This window comes from Eurytemora carolleeae, unplaced genomic scaffold (assembly GCF_000591075.1).
Source record: "Eurytemora carolleeae unplaced genomic scaffold, Eaff_2.0 scaffold1846, whole genome shotgun sequence".
In the NCBI taxonomy this organism is placed as follows: Eukaryota; Metazoa; Arthropoda; class Copepoda; order Calanoida; family Temoridae; genus Eurytemora; species Eurytemora carolleeae.
The window spans coordinates 23,372-46,020 of NW_019397737.1; the positions used below are offsets into that span (position 1 = coordinate 23,372).

The 22,649-nt window shown below is 32.2% G+C and overlaps 1 protein-coding gene and 1 long non-coding RNA gene across 2 annotated transcripts; one reads left to right on the forward strand and one right to left on the reverse strand.

The window, feature by feature from the left end:
• Window positions 1–5,611: 5,611 nt before the first annotated feature.
• Window positions 5,612–22,197, reverse strand: LOC111715698 (protein sidekick-2; the record flags this gene model as incomplete). Its single annotated transcript, XM_023491056.1, is given in 6 exon segments — window positions 5,612–7,542; window positions 8,062–8,230; window positions 9,079–9,285; window positions 12,179–12,263; window positions 13,991–14,037; window positions 21,983–22,197. Coding segments are annotated over 6 exon segments (833 nt in total), but the record flags the coding sequence as incomplete, so codon positions are not given.
• Window positions 9,622–20,424, forward strand: LOC111715699 (uncharacterized). The gene is made up of 5 exons (XR_002768293.1): window positions 9,622–10,083; window positions 14,959–15,034; window positions 17,030–17,065; window positions 17,821–17,887; window positions 18,926–20,424. It is a non-coding gene; the product is annotated as an uncharacterized LOC111715699 (long non-coding RNA).
• Window positions 22,198–22,649: the final 452 nt, after the last annotated feature.

Sequence of the window (22,649 nt, forward strand, 5' to 3'; positions counted from 1 at the left end):
ATTATATTATCTGCCAAATTTTAAATTGACAAAAAGTAAGAGAGAATTCTTGATTTCATCCTAACAGTATAAAAACATAAACAAAAAAATTGTATCTTCAATCTACATACATAAAATATAAATATCCTTAAAATCAACTAAGGTAAAAATCCAATTTAATGGGTAAAACCTTGCAGTTCTAAAATGCTTTGTAATATGATCAAAGTAAACTCTTTACTATAAAAAATATGTACAATGTACATACAGCATGGAATTGATCATATTTATTTAGAACATATTTCATGATTTGTGCATATTCCAGAGAGTTGACAAATAACATTTGTTGAGGCAACCCTTGGAAAACTTCGACATGGCCAAAAAAAAATTTCGGGTCATGAAAGATCGGATCTTTCTTTTTGACGTTTAATAAAATCAAAAAAAATAGCCACAAAGATTAATCTCAAATGCTATTATCTATGTCTTCTCATCATGACATCAATAATACAAATGATATTTGCACAATGTAAGATTTATTCGAACTTTTAATACTAGTTGCAGAATTCAGAATTTTTGCAGGTTTAAGGATTTTCTTTATTCCTCTTAAAAACAGGAATATTATTAGGTTCCAAAAATCGTAAAAAAGAATTTGCATTTTTTATTTGGTTTTTATAGTGCATGAATGCAATAATCTGTCTGTAAAAAATACATAGTTATTCAGATACGTTCATACATTTAAATATTGCTTTTATATCATCCAGAAATCATATTCAACAGTTTTTGTGGAAAATGTATCAGGGAGTTAAAGTCTAAGTAAAAAAGAAAGTAAAGAGCTATATTAAGTAAGTGAAAGTGGGCTCGAAAATGAAAGCTCTCAGACTTTCAAACCAAGACATTGCCTTGTGTATAAATGAGTGAAATTCAATTAGTTGTAAACTGAGATTCCCTTCTTTATGCATTTTTATACTTTATGCACATTAAAAATATAATTTTTAAACCCCTCCGCCCCCCTCCCTCCCCCCAACTGAAATTTAGAAAGTGTATTAATTTTAAAGGTATTTTGGTTTGGTTTGGTTTGGTTTGGATGTTATTTATTCCATGTTTGTATGAATAGGAATAATTTAGCAGAATTCTGATTAGAATCTTCAAATATGTAGAACAGGCTGTCTCAAAATATTTAGATTTTGGTTCAAATGTTAAAAAACATTTATATCATCAGGTAGCAAATATATACAGTGATATCCAGACAAATCTGAAATAGGAAAAAAACTTTTAGAATTAAGTTATAATTCAAAAAAGTCCAAAGAGCATAAAATCATTTAACACTTTTTTAGCTAGAAGAAAAACTTCCATTTTTTTATCAAATAAACTTGTTACTTAAAATTACTACGACAATGCCATCAAACTAGAATAAAACTTGGCAATTACCAGGAAAAGCATGGCGATAACCACCGGTCGACTCCTGAGTCAAAAGACCGAATTTAAAGAATGTTTATATACAATTAAGTACACACGACGGCACTATTTTGTAAACAATCTAGTATAAATTTTCCAAATTATCAGTTCTTTGATTAAGACTTTCCCGGTTTATAACAAACTAATAAAATATTTAAACATTTCAAACTTAAATATTTGCTGATTTGGATTTCAATTAAACTTCGTCTGGGCAACTATAGTTCAGCAGCTATTTTTCTAACCTTCCTTTAAAGCTAGTAGAATACCTAATGTTTAAAACTCTATAGTTCAGCATCTATTTTTCTAACCTTTCTTTAAAGCTTAAAGAGTAGCTATTGCATAAAAACTTTATTTTAGCAGCTATCTTTCTAACCTTCCTTTAAAGCGTATAGAGTAGCTAATGTATTAAAGCTATATTTTAGCTGTTAGGAGCTATTTTTCTAACCTTCCTTTAAAGCTTATAGAGTAGCTATTGCATAAAAACTTTATTTTAGCAGCTATCTTTCTAACCTTCCTTTAAAGCTTATAGAGTAGCTATTGTATTAAAGCTATATTTTAGCTGTTAGCAGCAATCTTTCTAACCTTCCTTTAAAGCTTATAGAGTAGCTATTGCATAAAAACTTTATTTTAGCAGCTATCTTTCTAACCTTCCTTTAAAGCTTATAGAGTAGCTATTGTATTAAAGCTATATTTTAGCTGTTAGCAGCTATTTTTCTAACCTTCCTTTAAAGTGTGTAAAGTATCTAATGTATTAAAACTATATTTTAACTGTTAGCAGCAATCTTTCTAACCTTCATTTAAAACTTGTAAAATAGCTAATGTTGTATTCCGGATTGTTTGATATATGAGTGAACAGTCCCTTGAATCCAACAGGAAGCCAGATGGATCAGTACATCCCGGACCGCTGCAGCGTAGACACAAGTCACACTGCACATAGCCGTCCAGGGACCTGTGCTACATACAGTGCACAGACAGCTTACAGAGAGAACCTTTCTGAACGAGAGAGAAGAAGAAGACGATGAACCGCGTTCCAGTCATAGTGTGGAACCCTGCTTATGTTGAGGAACTAGAACCGGATGAAGGAGAAGATGTTGATCCAGCAGACCTTGCTCCTCTTATAAGTGGGAACACTCCAATTGTCACTGTTCCTGCTTCAGAGGATGAAGATGTAGCTGAGGAGGTTGTAGAGGATGGAGATGAAGACCATGATGAGGAAGATCTGCCCAAGATAATGCAGGATGTCCTTGAAGAGCTAGTGGAGCTTAATAGAGAAGTGACCCAGGGCTTACAAGGATTGGACCAGGAGCTAGGGAGTATAATGTCCCTTAGGGACACTACCTCACAGCAGCCTACTGTTGTCCCTAACGTTAATGTATGGGACACAGGGAAGGCTATAGAGCAGGAATACAGGCTGCACCCTGACCCAACAATGATGGAGGTCAGGGACAGGTTGTCCATATACATGTGAATGATTTTATTACTAGGGTGTTATTTATGTACGTGCATTTAAACATATAAAGCTATCTCGATATATGGAGATAGCTGAAGTATGGTAATGCCAGGTTACAAATATATATATGACAGCGCATGAGGAGTTAGGCCCGCGGAATAGGACTAACCCGTTCTGCAATGTCAACAGGTTACACACATGATAGATATAAACAGGTCTAAGTACTTGTATAAATCCTATTAAGTGTAGATTTTAGATACCAGTTCAATGCACGTTTTTGTGGTTCCCAGATACCACACTAATGTATTAAAGCTATATTTTAGCTGTTAGCAGCAATCTTTCTAACCTTCCTTTAAAGCTTATAGAGTAGCTATTGCATAAAAGCTATATTTTAGCAGCTATCTTTCTAACCTTCCTTTAAAGCTTATAGAGTAGCTATTGCATAAAAAATTTATTTTAGCAGCTATCTTTCTAACCTTCCTTTAAAGCTCATTGCGTAGCTAATGTATAAAAACTATATTTTACCAGATCTATAGTTAATCAGCTTTCTTTCTAACCTATTTTTTACAGATTAAAATGCAGGAAATTTATAGCTGCAACCATAGTTTTATCTATTCGCCTGTAAAACAGCAATTCACATTTATAATTCGAATCAACCCATTCATACAGTGAGAACCAGAAAACGGTGGATTACAAACTATTTTTAAACTCAAGGATTTTAAATAATCTATTGAACGAACTTGAAACACAGAACATGTGTAGTGTGCACTATGCCCAAACCCAGAGATTTTTTAGCTACGAGTAAAACTAAAAATGCTTTGTAACCATCAAATACATTTTTAATACACTGTTTATTCTAATTAGCGTTGATCCATCATATTAGTTTCAAACCTTCATGATTCGAATCAGTAAAAGGCATGCTGTTCTAGTCTTTCCGTACCGATTAGGATTTGCAGCGAATGAAATGCTTCGCGAAAAAATGCTAAAATGTTCGTTCGTTTTTCCCAACTTTTTCGCAAAAAAATGAATGAAGCGAAAAATGCTAAAACGAAGCAAAATTTCGCAAATAAAAAATGCCGCAAAAATATTAAAAAAATTTTAACGAAGCTGTATTTTGTCTTTTTTCGATGAATTTTCGCAAAAATGTTGCATTATTTTTAATTCCGATTTTTTTCGCGAAATTTTCGCATTTTTCGCGAGCGAACGAAATGTAACGCTTTGGCCAAAATTTCTTCGGTTCATGTACTGCAGATCTTCGGTTCATGTACTGCAGATCTTCTGTTCATGTACTGCAGATCTTCTGTTCATGTACTGCTGCAGATCACTGAAATACACACCGAAAGCATGTAAATCATTAAAATATGAAGCCAAACCTTTAGAGTTAGTTTTTAAGAAATAATTGGCTAAATTTGCGGCAAATTTTTCCGTGAGAGCCGGCAATATTTTTATCACTTTGATCAAGTGACCATTTGGTTTAAACTAAAAACTTAACGATTCTCTCCGTTCGTTAACGGCATTGTGTTCTCCTTTCGTTAACGGTATTGTGCTCTCCCTTCGTTAACGGTATTGTGCTCAGCCTTCATAAATCATACTATCTTTAAAACTTATTTGTCCGAATCTCCAAAAAGAAATATTTTAGTTTAAGTTGTTCTTCATAAGTTCCTTCCGTTCGTAAACAGAATTTTTCGTTCTGATGAATAGAGTCTTTGCCACTAACTCAAAGTTTAAAATCTGAACAGAACTGAATATTCGCCACAAATTCGAATTGTTTCATACCTATATCTTTGCAACCTGTTGGTAATACCGTATATATTTCAAACTATGAGTTCTTTTAAAAAATCTAAGCTTGAAATATCAAAGGTTAACACCATCAGGTTGCAACGATAAGTGAAGAAAAAAATTTAAGTTTATGTCAAATACTCAATTCCTTCACCAGAAGCTTTTGTTTGTGAACTGAGCTGGAATATATAATTAGATACTTTTAATCACGTTGCTTAATTTAAATATCCAACGTGGACATTTTATATTGCCCATGCTGAATCCGCCATTCTTCTCACTTTTTCACTCTCTGCCAGTTTCCGACCAATGAGAGTTCACTTCATTAAATGGCGCGCAAAATTTCAAATTTCCCGACTTCTTTGATTGGCTGTTCCGGTTTCTCCAAATGCCACTCGGTCGGTTGAGTTAAATTAAATACTTTAGTGGATTAACTAAAAGAGAAGATTAAGCATTGATCTTGATATCCATAATTCTAGAGTTTTCAGCTCTGAACGTTTGCCCATCTCTGAATTCTAGTGTATAAACCATCATCCTTTATCCTTAAACTGAGTCAACAGTGTTTTAAAACTTTGCTGACGTCTTGTTTGTGTAAAAACAAACTTTTCATTGAGACAGAAACCAATCAGCTTTTATTATGTATGGAGGGGGGGTGGATAGACAAAAGAAAACATTTATAATGTGACCTGTTAGTCGAGACGAGTGCTTTTATATATTGTACGATACATTGTAAATTATTTTTCTTATTTAAACCATTTTTAATTTGTTTGCGCATAATAGTTCTTCTCTACTATTATCAACTGTTAAAGTACAACCTTAATAACGCTTTTTAAATTCTATTTTTAAACGGACTTGAAATTATAATGCTCAAAACCTATAATCAATTTCATTTATGCATTTTTTCGAGTAAGAACCGATGCTTTTCTTTATTTGAAAGAAATTAATCTCCGAAAATTAAAAAAGGTTGATTTTATTTCAAAATAGTTTACATATTAACATTTATACATTTACTGAATATAGTACAATTTGATAGGTTAGATGATTATATGTTAACAACAGAAACAGGGATGCATACAGTGGTAATCAGAAAACAGTGATATTCTAGTCGTCTTTATTCATGATTGTAAAGAAGACGACTTTCGTTTTACTGTTATCTGACTACCACTGTAGTGTATAGTATCCAATATCTAGATAAATATTTAGTGTCTAGAGTATACTGACTACCACCAAAGATTTTCCTTAAATAAAAGATCCCGCTTCGGGAATGTCCTAAATATTAGGAAATTCTTTGGTTTATCCAAATAAACCACTTTTATTTCATAGATCCTTCTTTTTATAGTAACGAAATTCATTTTGCAGACTTTTTTCTTAAAATTAATACCTAAACCATAAACATATTCATCTTTTTTAATCTTAAATTTTTATTAATTTCAAAAATAGATTTGTCTCTTTAGACAGAGTTACCCACATAGGATGATACTTCAAAGACGACTGTACGCAATTTTTGCACAATTTTTTTTTACTCTTTGTTTCCTTCAACTTGAACTTGGATCGTTTTTGCACAATTTTATTTACTCTTTGTTTCCTTCAACTTGAACTTGGATTTTTTTTGCAAAATTATTAAGCTAAAAGTTTAAAGAATATATTTAATGAAAATTACCAAATTTTACCTTAATATCGTTATTTTTAATACGTTATAGGTCGTCGTTTTAGTCTCATCCATTGAAAGCAACCCTGTATTTAATAAAGATTTTACTAAAAAATACCGAAAACAAAGTATGAAATCTAAAAATAAACAATTTCCTAATATCCTTTGTCATAAATAGTCTAACAAATCAAATTATTAATATTTTTACCAAAGGAATATAAGTCACTTTTCCTTCTGGTAATTTCGAAAAAAAAATTGAGTTAAAATCTGCTTAATTTGATTTAATGCAAACTGGAGCATGTTTGGTCTTCATAATTAATAAATTAAATTAATTATGTAAAAAACATAGTTTTCAGTTTTGAAATAAAAAATCAAGGATTATTTATGATTTAAATATCGGGATTAAACAATTCCCAATTTGTGCCGAATGTTTGAGATGTTAAAGTAGTTTAAAGTATGATTAAAATTATAAATAATATTAGTAGAAAATAATGTTGATAAAAACAATTAAAAAATACTTCATACGTTTTTACGAAGAAAGTTAAAAATGCACTTTTTAATTAGAATTAACAATTAAAATTTTATCATTTTAATCTGGTTCTCGTTGAAAACTGGTTTATTAATGGAAAATTATCAAAAAGTTCAATCAAGCTTGGATCAAAAATGCAATTTTAAAATAAATAAATAAATAAATAAATTCCGATCATTAATTTTTTCTATTTAACGTTTTCTATCTAGATTTTTACTTGGGTTAAAGGGAGAATTACCAAAATAATGCTAGGGGTAGGAGAGGAACCAAAATAGAAGTATTATTCTAATTTCATATTTATGTAAAGAAAACAGCTTTCTTGCCAAATTTGCAAGGTCTATTTTGAAAAGATTATATCTGATGCTCAGAACAGATGTATTAAATAAAACATATAAAACCTGTATAACACTTCAGTTAAGAGATCTAATGAAAAAATATGATTGCATTTGATATATACGGTTTAAACAATTCAAACCTTTGTTACGAACAATGGTTTACAACAAGTGTGCTTAAATCTATATTCTGATACAAAAGGTGCAACATTTTAATGATTATTATAAATATAACAATTGTTGTTTACAAATACAAGAAAACCGGTTTAAGATCTGGAGACAAGAAGTACAAGAAGTACGTAAGTAAGAAGAAGAAAATAGGTAAAGTACTGAGTTCCGTTTGCAGAGTTGGTCAGCCATTTTTCAGGGTCTTTACCTGACAAATATTATATTAATAATTAGGTAATTATGTAATTATGTAATTATTTAAGTGTAAACCCTGTAAAATTAAAAAGTTCACAGCACAGGCACAGGCACACAAAGTCACAGTATAACACACAGAAGATTTTACTTTAAAATTATTGTTATTTGAAATTTTATCATTTATCCTCTAAAAGGCCGGGACTACCCTAATAAAATGGAACATCCTTAAAGCTTTGTACAATCTAGATTGAATAAGATAACTATGATATGAACTTTAAAAATTGATTATTTTCGTTTGTTGGTACTTTATAAAAGAGACTTGCATGGTTTTCTGCTCCAGAAAAAAATCGAGGAACTTTGAAATATTAAACACTTTTCATTTCTAAACCAGCAAAACTTCCACATTATTGATCAGATAAAGGCTGGGTTACTGTTGTAAATTGGACATGCCTTTTTATAATTGAAGACTCACAACGAGCTGAACTCTTTGAAAAGTAAAGAAGAGTGATATAAAAATTAATTATATTATTACCTCTGATAACGTGAAGGTTTGTTACAGCTGGAAGTCCTACCGAGGGTTGGCAGGTATAGGTTCCAGTATCACTGAGCCGAGCAGACTGGACCAGTAGGTAGGATACTGTTATATCTCCTTTCTCAGTTATCTGGCTTACTCCACCACGAGGAGAATCATAGGTCAGGGACTAAATATAGGAGATTAAATCATAGGTCAGGGACTAAATATAGGAGATTAAATCATAGGTCAGGGACTAAATATAGGAGATTAAATCATAGGTCAGGGACTAAATATAGGAGATTAAATCATAGGTCAGGGACTAAATATAGGAGATTAAATCATAGGTCAGGGACTAAATATAGGAGATTAAATCATAGGTCAGGGACTAAATATAGGAGATTAAATCATAGGTCAGGGACTAAATATAGGAGATTAAATCATAGGTCAGGGACTAAATATAGGAGATTAAATCATAGGTCAGGGACTAAATATAGGAGATTAAATCATAGGTCAGGGACTAAATATAGGAGATTAAATCATAGGTCAGGGACTAAATATAGGAGATTAAATCATAGGTCAGGGACTAAATATAGGAGATTAAATCATAGGTCAGGGACTAAATATAGGAGATTAAATCATAGGTCAGGGACTAAATATAGGAGANTGCGAACTCCCCCTAAAGGTTTATTTATTTCAACACAATGTTATGACATTTTCCGATATTTATGAATGTATTTTGATTGAAAAAAATCATTAAAAATTATCTATGTCTCAAGTAAATATTAATAGTTTGATAATTTGAAAAGAAGACGACATTAAAGAGGAAATAACTTTTTTTGCCTTAACTCCCTTTAGAACACATTTAAGAACTAGATTTGTATTTAATATATGTCAACTAATAATTTTTAATGTTTAACATTGCTTTAAATGTCTAACATTGTGTTGAAATGGTTAAATCTTTAGGGGGAGTCCGCCGCATGCACTACAACGAAATATACTCATTTAACAGTTACGGACTCCATAACCTCTCCTTACCTTATCGTTATGATACCAGAATATATAGTTTGGAGGTTCAGGACTATCCTTGACTAGGCAGGTTATATTCATCATGCTTCCTTCATCCAGGTATATCTCAGGTCCACCCACTATCTCCGTGTAGGGTTCAGCTACAGATAGATAGATATGGTGGGATAGAGGAGGAGTAGAGCTAACCTGACATTCATACAAACCCGCATCATCCATCTTAAAAATAAAAAAATGTTTTTCTTGAACTTTGAAATTGTTCGTTAAAGTTTTTAAAAACTGTTAAAGGGACTGTAAGAGTAATTTTAAGTGACCCTCCATGGAAAGATGGCAATGCCCGATTTACAACTGTATTCTTGAAACCTTAATCTGATAAAAAAAATGTGAAAGATTCCGTAGTATTTCTAACAAGAAAGGTGTTTATCTCTTTGAGTGTGTCTGCATTGCATCTTATTATAAACAAGAAATGCTGAAGTCATAGAAACCAATAATGAAAATAAATATTTTAAAGGAACAAACACATTGAAATCTAATTCATACTTGATCAAACAAAGCTTCCAAAGGTACCGTTGTAAATCAGGCATTGCCATCTTTGCAGGAAGGGTCAATGTAAATTATGCTTGTTGTCTCATTAAAGTGAAGTTAATCCTTGAGTTAAATTTGATATTTCTTCTTCTCTTCCTTACTGTCTCTTATTTACTCAAGGCTCGTAAAGGGCGAAACTGGCAAAAGAATACACTATTCTGAGCTCAAGTCGTAATTCCTTAAACCCAGCTTTAAGACCCAATTTTAGATTCAACCCTGACTGCATGTTGTGTCACGTGATTGACAGCCGCGAGATCTTAGGCTTGACTTAGGAGTTAGGCCCAATGAATGTTGAATCTTGTTCTCATAAGAAAACAGAATGCGCCAATTCCTACCATGAAAATCCGCCAAAAAGAATATTAAACCGGTTTTATGGACTTAACTCTGTGGAAAAAATGCAGATTGAATCAGACAGCTCAAGCCGTAAATAAGGTCAGACGACAGCTTAGACCTGAGTCGTATTTTTTTGAATTTTTTAAATCGCCGGCTCTGATCTAATAATTTCGGCATATAAAGGTAGCGTTCATGACTTTTGAAACAAATTTGATTTTTTTATTAAATCATATATTGTTCAGTTTTTGCGATAAAATGTAATTTGAGAGTTGAAAAACTCTGTCAGCACCGAACCTAAAATATATTCCAGTATTCTTGATTATTATTTTTTGTTTTGATAAAATATATTTTATATCGCTGAAGAGTTCTTAGATATATCTGACAGTTGTATTTTGTATTCCAAAACATTTGGTTGATATCTGTATTAATACATAGGTGAAAAGGCTATTCTTGGAAGTTAAGCAAGTTAAAAGGCTAAAGACGTAACTTCAAGTGACCCTCCATTTATAGAGTGGCATGTCCGATTCACTGGGTACCAAAGTTTTTAAAATTTAGAAAATTGATTATTTTCCGCTGTGGTTTCTCTTCAAAAGTGACCTATAGCTGATAAAAGATGAATATTGTCAGAATTAAACCCTTTTAAAGCTAGATAAATCTTCCAAATTATTTAATTTGTTTTACGATGTCGGTCCAAATTGGAAAAGCCACTTTTTGTCCCGTATTTAGTCCCGTTAAATAGTTGGGAAGCTCTGCACCTAGGAACCTTTAAAAAATAAAGATATTTCCTTTAAACCTTGTTTTCTTGGAGTATCGAAGAATGAATATAATCATTAATAATTCATGCAATGAAAAAACGAAACCCTTCCATTTGTCCATTATCTGTAATATCCAGTATATCGGATATCTGATGAGTATATATATATATATTATATATTATGTTTGATATATTGCCAACCAATATCTATTTACAGCTTGAATAAGGAGAATACATAAATATGTTTCATTATTTTAGAACAATTCATGTACTTAATATCTTGTACTATGCAGTCAAGAACATGCTGGCAACCATTATACAATAATATAAATCTATACATACAATAATTTTACCAGGCTAGCCTTTTTACCATTTCATGGGCTTTTTATTCATATTTTTGTTTTTCACATTTATTTATTTAGAGAATCATAAAAATAACCAAAAAGAAACACACATAGTAAAATCTCATACAACTTGGCAACCAATTTATTAAAGCCATAACTGTTCAAATTCTAAACCAAAAAATCCAACCCCATCGATAAGGAGACACAACTTTGCCTATTCAGATTAAACCATTTTTTCTTAGCTTAATCAACCTTATCTAACCTTTTCTTGACCTTAGCCTTTCTTATCTAACCTTAAACAACCTGAGCCATTCTTATCTAATCTTTTCCAACCTTATCCAACCTTTTATATAACCTTTTCCAACCTTATCCAACCTTATCTAAACCTTATTCAACCTAATTTAATATTATCTAAACTTGACCAACCTTATCCAACCTCATCTAAATCTTATTCAACCTAATTTAATAGTACCTAAACTTTACCAACCTTATCCAACCTTATCTAAATAATAGTACCTAAACTTTACCAACCTTATCCAACCTTATCTAAATACTATTCAACCTATTTTGATGTTATCTAAACTTTACCAACCTTATCCAACCTTATCTAAATATTATTCAACCTAATTAAATATTATCTAAACTTTACCAACCTTATCCAACCTTATCTAAATATTATTCAACTTAATTTAATATTATCTAAACTTTACCAACCTTATCCAACCTTATCTAAATATTATTCAATTTAATTTAATATTATCTAAACTTTACCAACCTTATCCAGCTTTAACCCGCTTTTTCTAACCATTTCCAACCATGCACATTGTACATCCTTACCCACCTTATCCAGCGTTAATCATCCTTATCCAACCTTATCCAACCTTATCCAACCTTATACAACCTTATACAACCTTATCCAACCTTATCCAACCTTATCCATCCTTATCCAACCTTAACCAACCTTTCTCATACATAACAATTCATTCTTATATATCCATTCCTTATCTATCCCTATCCAACCTTGTCCAACCCTGTCCATCCTTAGTCATCCTTATCCAATCAATCCTTATTCATCCTTATTCCCTACTAAACTAACCTGGACAGGTCGAATCTGGAGAAGATAGTCCTCTGACATGAGTTTATGTATTGCCTTGAACCTGTAGTCTGAGGTGTAGGTGTACCTGCATAGAAATGGATTAAAAAGGGTTGTTCAATTATTGGAAATATATGGACCATACACCTGTTCAATTATTGGAAGTATATGGACCATACACCTGTTCAATTATTGGAAGTATATGGACCATACACCTGTTCAATTATTGGAAGTATATGGACCATACACCTGTTTTGATTAAATCAAATAAGGGACTGCTGACTCGCCATTTAAGGAGTTAATGCCTGATTCATAAGGCTGCTTTTTAAACCCATATTTTAGTAAAAATCAGAAATCAACATCTCCATAATTTTAGCTCAGACGAAGGTTTAAAGGGCGTGACCGGCAGAGAAGTCTAAGAGCGCAGTATTTAAGAAAAATTTATTAATCAACTTTTCTCTTCGTGAATTTGGTCCAAGAACCCGCTAATCTGAGAAACATTTTGCTCCAATTTTATTTTAATCCAAGCTAACTATTGAATAACTTTTCAATAAGAGGAATTATGATTGAAAAATGTAAGATTTCAATCCTACATACAATTTACTTTAGTTCAACGTGAAATATACATGGTTGGACAACTTTCAATGATTTCCAAATGGTTTTATACTTTTAGGGGCCATAAAATAAACAATATAATAGAATTACGCTGCATTTTCTTAAATTATGAGAAAATAATACTTTTATGATACTTTGCTGAAAAATAATCTCTTTTTGTTGCCAAATCCTTCAAATCTGATTCATCCAAATATTATCATTTTGCAGATAGGATTAGTTTTCAGCCACAATGGTTTCATTAAACCATACTTAATCTAACAATAGATTAAACCCTGCATTTCTTTGGCAAAATAATAAGCAGAAGAGGGGGGCGGACGTTTAAGAAAATACTGAATGCTGTTTGTCCGAAAATGTCACACCGGTAGGAAATTACCTCTCCGGAATATGTCTTACAACGTTTTCGTTTTTTCCTCTACATTTCTAGAAAATTTCACCTTCAGAAATAAATGTAAAATTTGTTAATGTTTATAATAAATCATTTCTCCAATATCTTGATATACACGAAACTGTGCATACTGCATATACTATCATTCTACATTATTTTTAATAGTTTATTGATAAGTGGATTCTGGTTCAGTGTGATAACCTTGTATAACTGTCCCATGGTATTCCTGTATCCCTGTATTCCTCCATTCCTGTTCAATAGTTTTTCTGTATCCCTGTATCCCCGTATTCCTGTTCCATGGTATAATTCTCTATCCCTGTATCCATGTATTCCTGTTCCATGGTATTTCTGTACCCTGTATCCTTGCATTCCTGTTCTATGGTATTTCTGTATCCCTGTATCTCTACTGCATGGTAGTTCGTAGTCCTGTATCCCTGTATCCCCTGTATTCCTTGTAGCCCTTTATCCCTGTATCCCTGTATCCCCTGCATCCCTGTATCCCTGTATGCCTTATCCCTGTATCCCTGTATCCCTGTATCCCTGTATCCCTGTATCCTTGTGTCCTTGTATCCTTGTATCCTTGTATCCCTGTATCCCTGTATCCCTGTATCCCTATATCCCTGTATCTCTGTATCCCTGAATCCTTGTATCCCTGTATCCTTGTATCCCTGTATCCCTGTATCTCTGTATCCTTGTATTCCTGTATCCCTGTATCCCTGTATCCCTGTATCCCTGTATCCTTGTATCCCTGTATATCTGTATCCCTGTATCCCTGTATCCCTGTATCTCTGTATCCCTGTATCCTCTCTACTAACCTTCCTATAGCGAGCAGAAGAATATCTCTATGACGGATCCAAGAAACCTGAAAAGTACATTTTATCTTAATTTAATCTTACTCCGCATTGTATTTAGAGTTTATTTACTGTTTTATATTTATATAAATGTAACATGAGAAAAAATGAAAAATGTAACATGTGCAAAATAAAATGGAAAAATTAGATTTCTTTGATTTGCATGAAAAGATGAGATTTCACAAAGAATTGAAACTTTCTTATCTCTGCACTTTTTCTTGCAGAGTTGCAACTTGCAGCACGCCATTTAGTGCGAAATTCTTGGTAGTTTTATCCGCAGTACAATTATTTTTAAGTTTTTAAAATTTTTTCTAACTTAACGAGTTTTTAATTTCTTTATCTTTCCAACCTGTTTGTTAAATCTCTGATTTTTCAACCCCAGATTATTTTACCACACAGAATTCATAGTTTGAAATATCTAAAGTCTATAACATTGTGTTGCAAAGATATAAGGATTAGGAAATTTGAATATGCGTCAAGGACTCAATTTCTTTGTATCACCATTCCATTGAAAATTGGAAAATACAGTGGTAATCAGTATAAACCAATTCAACTAATTGTCGTCTTCGCTCTTTTTTTTCATTAGAAATGCCGCAACGAATTTTGTAACAATTAGAAATTACAAAATCTTTTGGCGGGAAAATCAGAAACGACTACGCGGAAGTTTTTTAGTTTCTTTCTGCTTCTCTTTTGGTTTTCCTTCAACTGTAAACTTGAATCTTTTTGTGCAGTAATATTTAGCACACTGTAAACTCTGGTTCATTTCCAGTACCGGGCTGACTTGTGACGAGCGAGAGCAAGCTGTACAGTTCAATTTCAAACCATGTAAGGCAAACTGGGATAGTACGCATAATGAAACGTATGTGAGCATATCATAAACTATTTACAGAAGAAAACAAAAATTCTCAAATAATTAAATCTAAAATATTAAGGTTGTTGTTAAAGTCGGATTATTTATGGGTAACCCTGTAGTTCCACCCTGCTCTAGTAACACATGGTTGTGTAGAGGTATTGAACTCTAAACCACTATAAACTATTCAACTCAAACTGTTTTAGAGCCTATTTTAACTTTAAAGTGTTTCATGTTTGAAATCTCAAGAAGAATAAACTGAGTTTGCAGTTTTGCTCGTGTGTTTATTATAAAACATTGCAAAGTATTGCATTACTTGTAAATTCAAACTTAATTTAAATCATAAAAATGAAAAAAGAAAAACTTACAAAGCAAAAATGTTCAGGTTTTTTGATCGAACAAATTGGATTAGTTTCAGAGTTTACAAAGTTACTTAGGAGAGTATTTGCAAAGTTTCTTGTTTTGTTTTTGTCTTCATAAACTTTTTATGACTCTGCTTTTTAATGATTTATATTATATTTTTGGATAGCTTCTCCGGCAATAAAGCTATCGTACATTTTTAACTCTCTCATGGTTCAAGTTGAACTACACAACTAATTGAGTCGTATCGCCTCTTTTTGCAAAACTATCAAGACGTAGATAAATATTTCATATCAATTTTTATCTCTAACTTTTCTAATTTTCTTAAATTATCTCTAACAGTTTCCCTAATCATCGGAAAGCTCTCCTAATTATCTGAAAGCTCTTCTTATTATCGGAAAGCTCTTCTAAATATCGAAAAGCTCTTTAAATAATCTGAAAGCTCTCCTATTTCAGAATTCTCTCCTATATCAGAAATCTTCTAATATCATTATTATCTTAAATATCTCCCAATTATATGAAAGGTCTTTTAATCATCTGAAAGATCTCCCAATAGTCTGAAAACTTTCCTTCTAATCGTAAAGCCCTCCAAATTACCAGTAAGTGCTTTTTATGTTTTGAAAGCTCCTTTAATAATCTGAAAGCTCTTCCAATTATTTAAAAGCTCTCATAATTACCAGAAAGCTTTAATAATTATCTAAAAAGCTCTTCTTACGATCAGAAATATCTCCTAACAGAAAACTCTCCTGGATTATCAGAAATATCTCCTAACTATCAGAAAACTCTCCTGGATTATCAGAAATATCTCCTAACTATCAGAAAACTCTCCTGGATTATCAGAAATATCTCCTAACTATCAGAAAACTCTCCTGGATTATTAGAAATATCTCCTAACTATCAGAAAACTCTCCTGGATTATCAGAAATATCTCCTAACTGTCAGAAATCTCTCCTGGATTATCAGAAATCTCTCCAAATTATTCGAAATCCTTCCTAATTACTAGAAAGCTCTGTTAATTATCAGAAAGCTCTTCTTAATATAAGAAATCACACACTTCTAATTATATTTTCTAATATGAAAAAAAGTTTCTTGATCAACAATATCATTGACTTGGCAATATGATCCTGCCATTATTAAGTTTAAGTTTTGGAAAATCCGTTCTAATCCATGCATCCCATCCCGGGATCAGAACTTGATAATATGTAGTAAATCAGGATTTTCTTAAAGGGATTGTAAACATAAAAGCTGCATACAGCCGTCGTCGTATATATCAATACAATAAAGACGACTTTTTATTTCAATTTTTGATTTGAATACTACCAATATGTCAACCATCAGGATACACATAAACATGGAAACAAAGAGAAGCTATGAATTAACAGCTTCTCCTTGTTTACCTTTAGTGTAGACCACAGTACAACATTTGTTACAGTCTCATTAAGATCGAGAGAGACCTTTTTTAGAATATTAAAAACTCTTAAATTTCTTGCTCTATTATTTAGACATAAATACTAAATAGAAATTAAAACTCAGGTTGGAACTTTTGTAATATTTAACCGCCTAAACTCAAGATCAACGTGGAGTGGAAACTTTTAGTTTAAAGCAATTAAGTTCGAATTTCCGAGATCAAATTTGTTATGCTTTTTATCGGTTTGACTGTCTAGCGACTATAACAAAAGTTTTTTTTGGCAATTAACAATTAACAACACAAAGTTTCGATCTATCTAAAATAAAAGCTTATTTACATCAGGATTAATTATATTTATGACCAGATAATAAAATTGTATTGTCAGGCTTGCGGGGAATCCAGACTTCTTGCGAAAGAGTAGGTAAGCAAATAAATCCCAATAAAAATTTCCAATATAAAAATCAAAGTGTTAATTTAAACAAACATTTGAACTTAAGGTGAAACCGGAAAGTATGGCAAACTAACTATACTCTTAATTATCTTCACAACCGTTTAGCTTAATTAAACATTTAGTTACATAATCCCACAGCAGCAGAGGGGGGGGGGGGGTAGAGAGAGGACATAAAGAGATTTCATTTTTTCCCTCTCAGCTTAGAGACAATTGCAAAGATGCTTATCCCGACAACATGTCAATTAGAAGAATTCTAAATCTCAAAATATGAAAAATAGAAAAGTTTCAAGATTTAAAAAAGATGTGTGCATTTTAACAAAAAAAGATAATTCATTAAAATTGAATGGATCCTTCCCCCCCCCCCACCCCCACCACCTATGTTTACTATGACTATACTCTAAGGACTTTTTCTAGGGGGGAAGGTAATAAATAAAATATCATTTATTCCTGTCCGATAAACGATATTTTATTTAAATTTTATTTATAAAGTCATTAGATTTAATTAGAATTAATGAGAACTGTAAAAGATGCATAATTTTTGTTTTGTCTTAAACAGCTATCGAGACGTGACAGTTGTTTCTTAAAGTGTATCGATAAAAATCTCTATTCTAAAACCTAGTCACAAATTCTGCAGTATATATACAATAAACAGTCAACTGAATTCTTTTTATTCAGTTTTAAAAAAGATATTTAAATAGGGTGAAAAAGAAAATGATTTATTCCAGCAACTGTAGAAATTGAAGCAGAGTTATCTATCTAATATTTGGAGCTATCATTTCAGCTAAATTGGAGGTAATAAAATGGGAAAAAATAGTTGCTGACAGTTGTGAGTTTTTATGATTTCCGAATAGTGTCACAAAACTTATTTCCGGTGCTGATGATCAAAGCGACGGAACATATTCCGAAAATGTTTATAATAGTTTGATGATGCACTTTTGACCAAAAAGATTATCAAGAGTACAATAGATGGCAACAGAGAAATGGACCATTTATAGACGACATCACAAGTGTTAAATAAAACAAGAATATAAAGTACACCAGGTTGGCAACAGAGAAATGGACTATTTATAGATGACGTCACAAGTGCCAAATAAAACAAGGAAGACAACATTTTCTCCCATTAGTTGATATGTTTTCCAAGATTTAAAAAAGTGTAAAAATAGAAAAGAAAGAACACAAAATTATACTTATTTCACTGAAAGATAAGTACTTTCTTATCACAATTAGCAATACTTTTGTCTGACATAAATCAATGTTAACACTTGTGACGTAAGAATACAGCTGTACTGAGATTGTACAAATTCTACTTTGCCATCTATTGTACTTGATAATCAATTTGGTTTAACCTTTTCCGGTTTGCATGTGGATCTCTTATACTGTCTTCGTAGCAATCTCTATATTACTATTTGGATCTCCTATCAGAACACATGAACCCCTCATCTGATTTGCCTCCAATTTTGATTGAAAAACTTTATAGATTTGTAAAGGGAAAACGTTCCGCAAAGCTGGTTTCCCAAAACTAGTTTTGTTAAAAAGATGTGTTATACCTTCAGAAACAAAAAAGGGTAAAATCACAAAAGAGATATTTATATTTATTGATATTTTTAGATAAACATAGGATTTCCGTTGTAAAATGTAAATATGTTAATCTGGGAGCGTAGAGCCATAAATTATTATAATAATTCCAAAAAAAGCAAAATTAATTAATTGATAATTTGAGAAAATTAAAATAAATCACAAACTTGCCCAAATTATGAGAAAAATAAAATAAACAATAACTCTGTAAGTAGAAGTTGATTGATTGAGAGTAAATGGGGAACATTGATTTAGGCTTGGACAGCCTGGAATGCCTGGACTGCCTTGACTGCCTAAATTGTCTGAACTGCCTAATGTCTTGTAAAGTGTACTCAAGGAGAAGTAAACCCTTACTCTTGTCAAAGATTAATGTTTAACAAAAACTTAATGGATAAAACAGTTTAGATAAAAAGGGTTTTTTACTAAAAGTTAAATTTAACTTTAAGGTGTAAAAGGACCCGCTTGCGAAAAGAAATTCGATTCTTGAGGATAGAGAATACGAAAATGTCGCCATTTTATACTTAAGATTTTTATTTTCAGTCGAATTTTACTCATTTTTAAATCCATTTAAAAAAAAAATCTTTTTGATATGTTCTTAAGGCAGAAAACACTCTCCTTGTACTAAAATACGAAACGTTAGAAATAGTTCTTACATAAAGGAACTAAACACTTTTCAAAAACCATTTGGTTTAGCAGAATTCATAGTTTTAAATGTCAACGGTTTACTCCTTCAGTTAGTAACGATATAGGGATTATTAGAAAATTAGAACTATTGCATGTGTTAAGTTCCTTTGTTGATAAATGTTGAACGGTCGATATTTGGTGCTCAAACTATTCTGTTTATTAGTAATGAACGTGTATAATTGTAAATTAGATAATTCTGACAGAAAACCAGTATTTCAGGAATGGTACAGGGCTAGAGCAAGAATTCAAGAGAATTCAACAATATTGTAATGTAAATAAAGTCGTGGTATTGGGGACAGTTCCTGGGGGTGAGGGGGGGGGGGTAATATCCCCCATATTCTAGAGAGGAGGAAGATAAGGGGGAGTTATAATCCTACAACCCCCATAAATTATTCCCGGGGCGGTAACAACCCAGAAGATATGAGAGTTAACCCTCAGGAAAACAGCAGAAGGTTGGTGTGGGAAGAAGGGTGAGGGAGCTCAGTCTATGGGAAGGAGATGGGTGAGGAAGCTCTATTTATGGGAAGAAGAAGGGTGAGGAGCTCTATCTATGGGAAGAAGAAGGGTGAGGAGCTCTATCTATGGGAAGGAGAAGGGTGAGGAGCTCTATCTATGGGAAGGAGAAGGGTGAGGAGCTTGATGCATAGGAAGGAGAAGGGTGAGGGAGCCTATTTATGGGAAGGAGAGGGGTCAGGGAGCTCTATTTATGGGCAGAAGAAGGGTGAGGAGCTCTATCTATGGGAAGGAGAAGGGTGAGGAAGCTCAGTCTATGGGAAGGAGAATGGTGAGGAGCTCTATCTATGGGAAGGAGAAGGGTGAGAAGCTCTATTTATGGTAAGGAGAAGGGTGATGGAGCTCTTTTAATGGGAAGGAGAAGGATGAGGGAGCTCAGTCAATTGGAATAGGAAGGGAGGGGATCGAGAATGGTCGGGGATGGGGGGGGTGCGTTTATTTTGTTAGATAAGCTTGGATTTTATAGGGAGAGGACAGCGTAGATTAGAGGAAAACAAGGGTCTCAGGAGGGGAGGGCAGGGAGTATTTAATGTTTTATTGTTTATTTACAAAAAATATTTTCATCTGAAAACATCTCCAATTAATCTGTTGAAGAAATCATCAATTCTTTTCGCGAGTACAAATAACAATCAACATTTTCTCATAATAAAAATAAATATAAAAATAGTTGGTTATAGTCCATCTTAATATATAAAATATAAAAATAATTGGTTATAGTCCATCTTAATATATAAAATATAAAAATAATTGGTTATTTGTGTTGCAAAGATATAAGGATTAGGAAATTTGAATATGCGTCAAGGACTCAATTTCTTTGTATCACCATTCCATTGAAAATTGGAAAATACAGTGGTAATCAGTATAAACCAATTCAACTAATTGTCGTCTTCGCTCTTTTTTTTCATTAGAAATGCCGCAACGAATTTTGTAACAATTAGAAATTACAAAATCTTTTGGCGGGAAAATCAGAAACGACTACGCGGAAGTTTTTTAGTTTCTTTCTGCTTCTCTTTTGGTTTTCCTTCAACTGTAAACTTGAATCTTTTTGTGCAGTAATATTTAGCACACTGTAAACTCTGGTTCATTTCCAGTACCGGGCTGACTTGTGACGAGCGAGAGCAAGCTGTACAGTTCAATNGTCCATCATAATATATAAAATATAAAAATAGTTGGTTATGGTCCATCATAATATATAAAATATAAAAATAATTGGTTATGGTCCATCATAATATATAAAATATAAAAATAATTGCTTATAGTCCATCTTAATATATAAAATATAAAAATAATTGGTTATGGTCCATCATAATATATAAAATATAAAAATAATTGGTTATGGTCCATCATAATATATAAAAATATAAAAATAATTGGTTATGGTCCATCATAATAAATAAAATAAGAATAAGAACAGTTCTAAGAAAAAGATCCTTTGATGAAGGATTATAACATATATATAGTATAACCTCAGTCTCTAAGCCTTTTCTATAGGGCTGTGGCATTCTAAACAAAATCAGCGGTCGCAGCGCTCGGCACAGAAATTGTATGAAACCAAATAGTTTTTTTTTTGTCACTATTACTATTTTTTCAGTAGCAGTAAATATGTCCATTTACTGATAATAGCGCCGATTAAAGGATTCATATCTCTGATTGGATAATGAGATAGATAGAAAGATAGATGTTACCGCCATTTTATTTCTATTGGTTCAGAATAGACAACAAACGCATGATTGAACCCTGGTTGAATCAAGCGCTAATGTACCGGAATACAGGAGTGCTATGAAAATTATGCTTCAATGTTCAAAGATAAGAATGCGGGAGGATGGGGGGGGGGGGGTAACGAATCTTGTTCTTGGATTTAAGCGTAAAGGGACCCTCCATTCAAAGATGACAATGCCCTTTTATCTGATCAATAATGTGGAAGATATTGTCGTTTTTACAGGTTTTCAAGTGTTTAGTTTTGATAATTCCTACACACCAAAATTGAAATTTCAAACATTGATATCTAACTTGATCAGACATAGCATTTAAGGGTACTGTTGTTAATCGGGCATTGTCAGATTTGCATAAGATACAATCCCATTAAGCCAAGAAAAAAAGATAAATGATAATTACCGTTTTGTTATTCACGTTCCTAACTCTACAGTTCAACAATGCTGTCTTCCCTAGAGCCGTCGTCACATTGCCAGAGTGCAAAGGAACAAATTCAGGGAAGGTTTGTGGACCCCTTGCTAGCTCAGGCAACCCTGCCCCCTTCCTTGCTACCGGAGAATCATAGATATCCGCCAAACCTCCAGCTCCACCCAGTAAACAAGGCAGGTTTCCCAAAACTAAAAACAAGTAAAATTTAGAACCATTTTTAACTGAATAACCATTATAAATTATTTGATTAAAAAGTATACTTAATACTTTTTAAAACTAGTGTGTACTTTATCATTAATACTTATTTTATTAAGGACGTGCTGTAAAGTATCCATCGTGTTATAAAGTTTAATTACCCTTATATTATAGCACCGTGCTATAGAATTTTAATTGGTTCACGGATTTTAGATATTTCTAGAATTTTTTTTCAATTTAATTGAAAATAAAAATCAAATTTAATATTTATTGGTGCTTTGTTAGAAAACATATTATATGTAGAAATAACCATTGCATCAAGATTCAAGACAAGTACAGAAACATTTCATAAGGTAACCTATACTACATATTATTTTGTTAGAAAACATATTATATAATAACCATTGCATCAAGATTCAAGACAAGTACAGAAACATTTCATAAA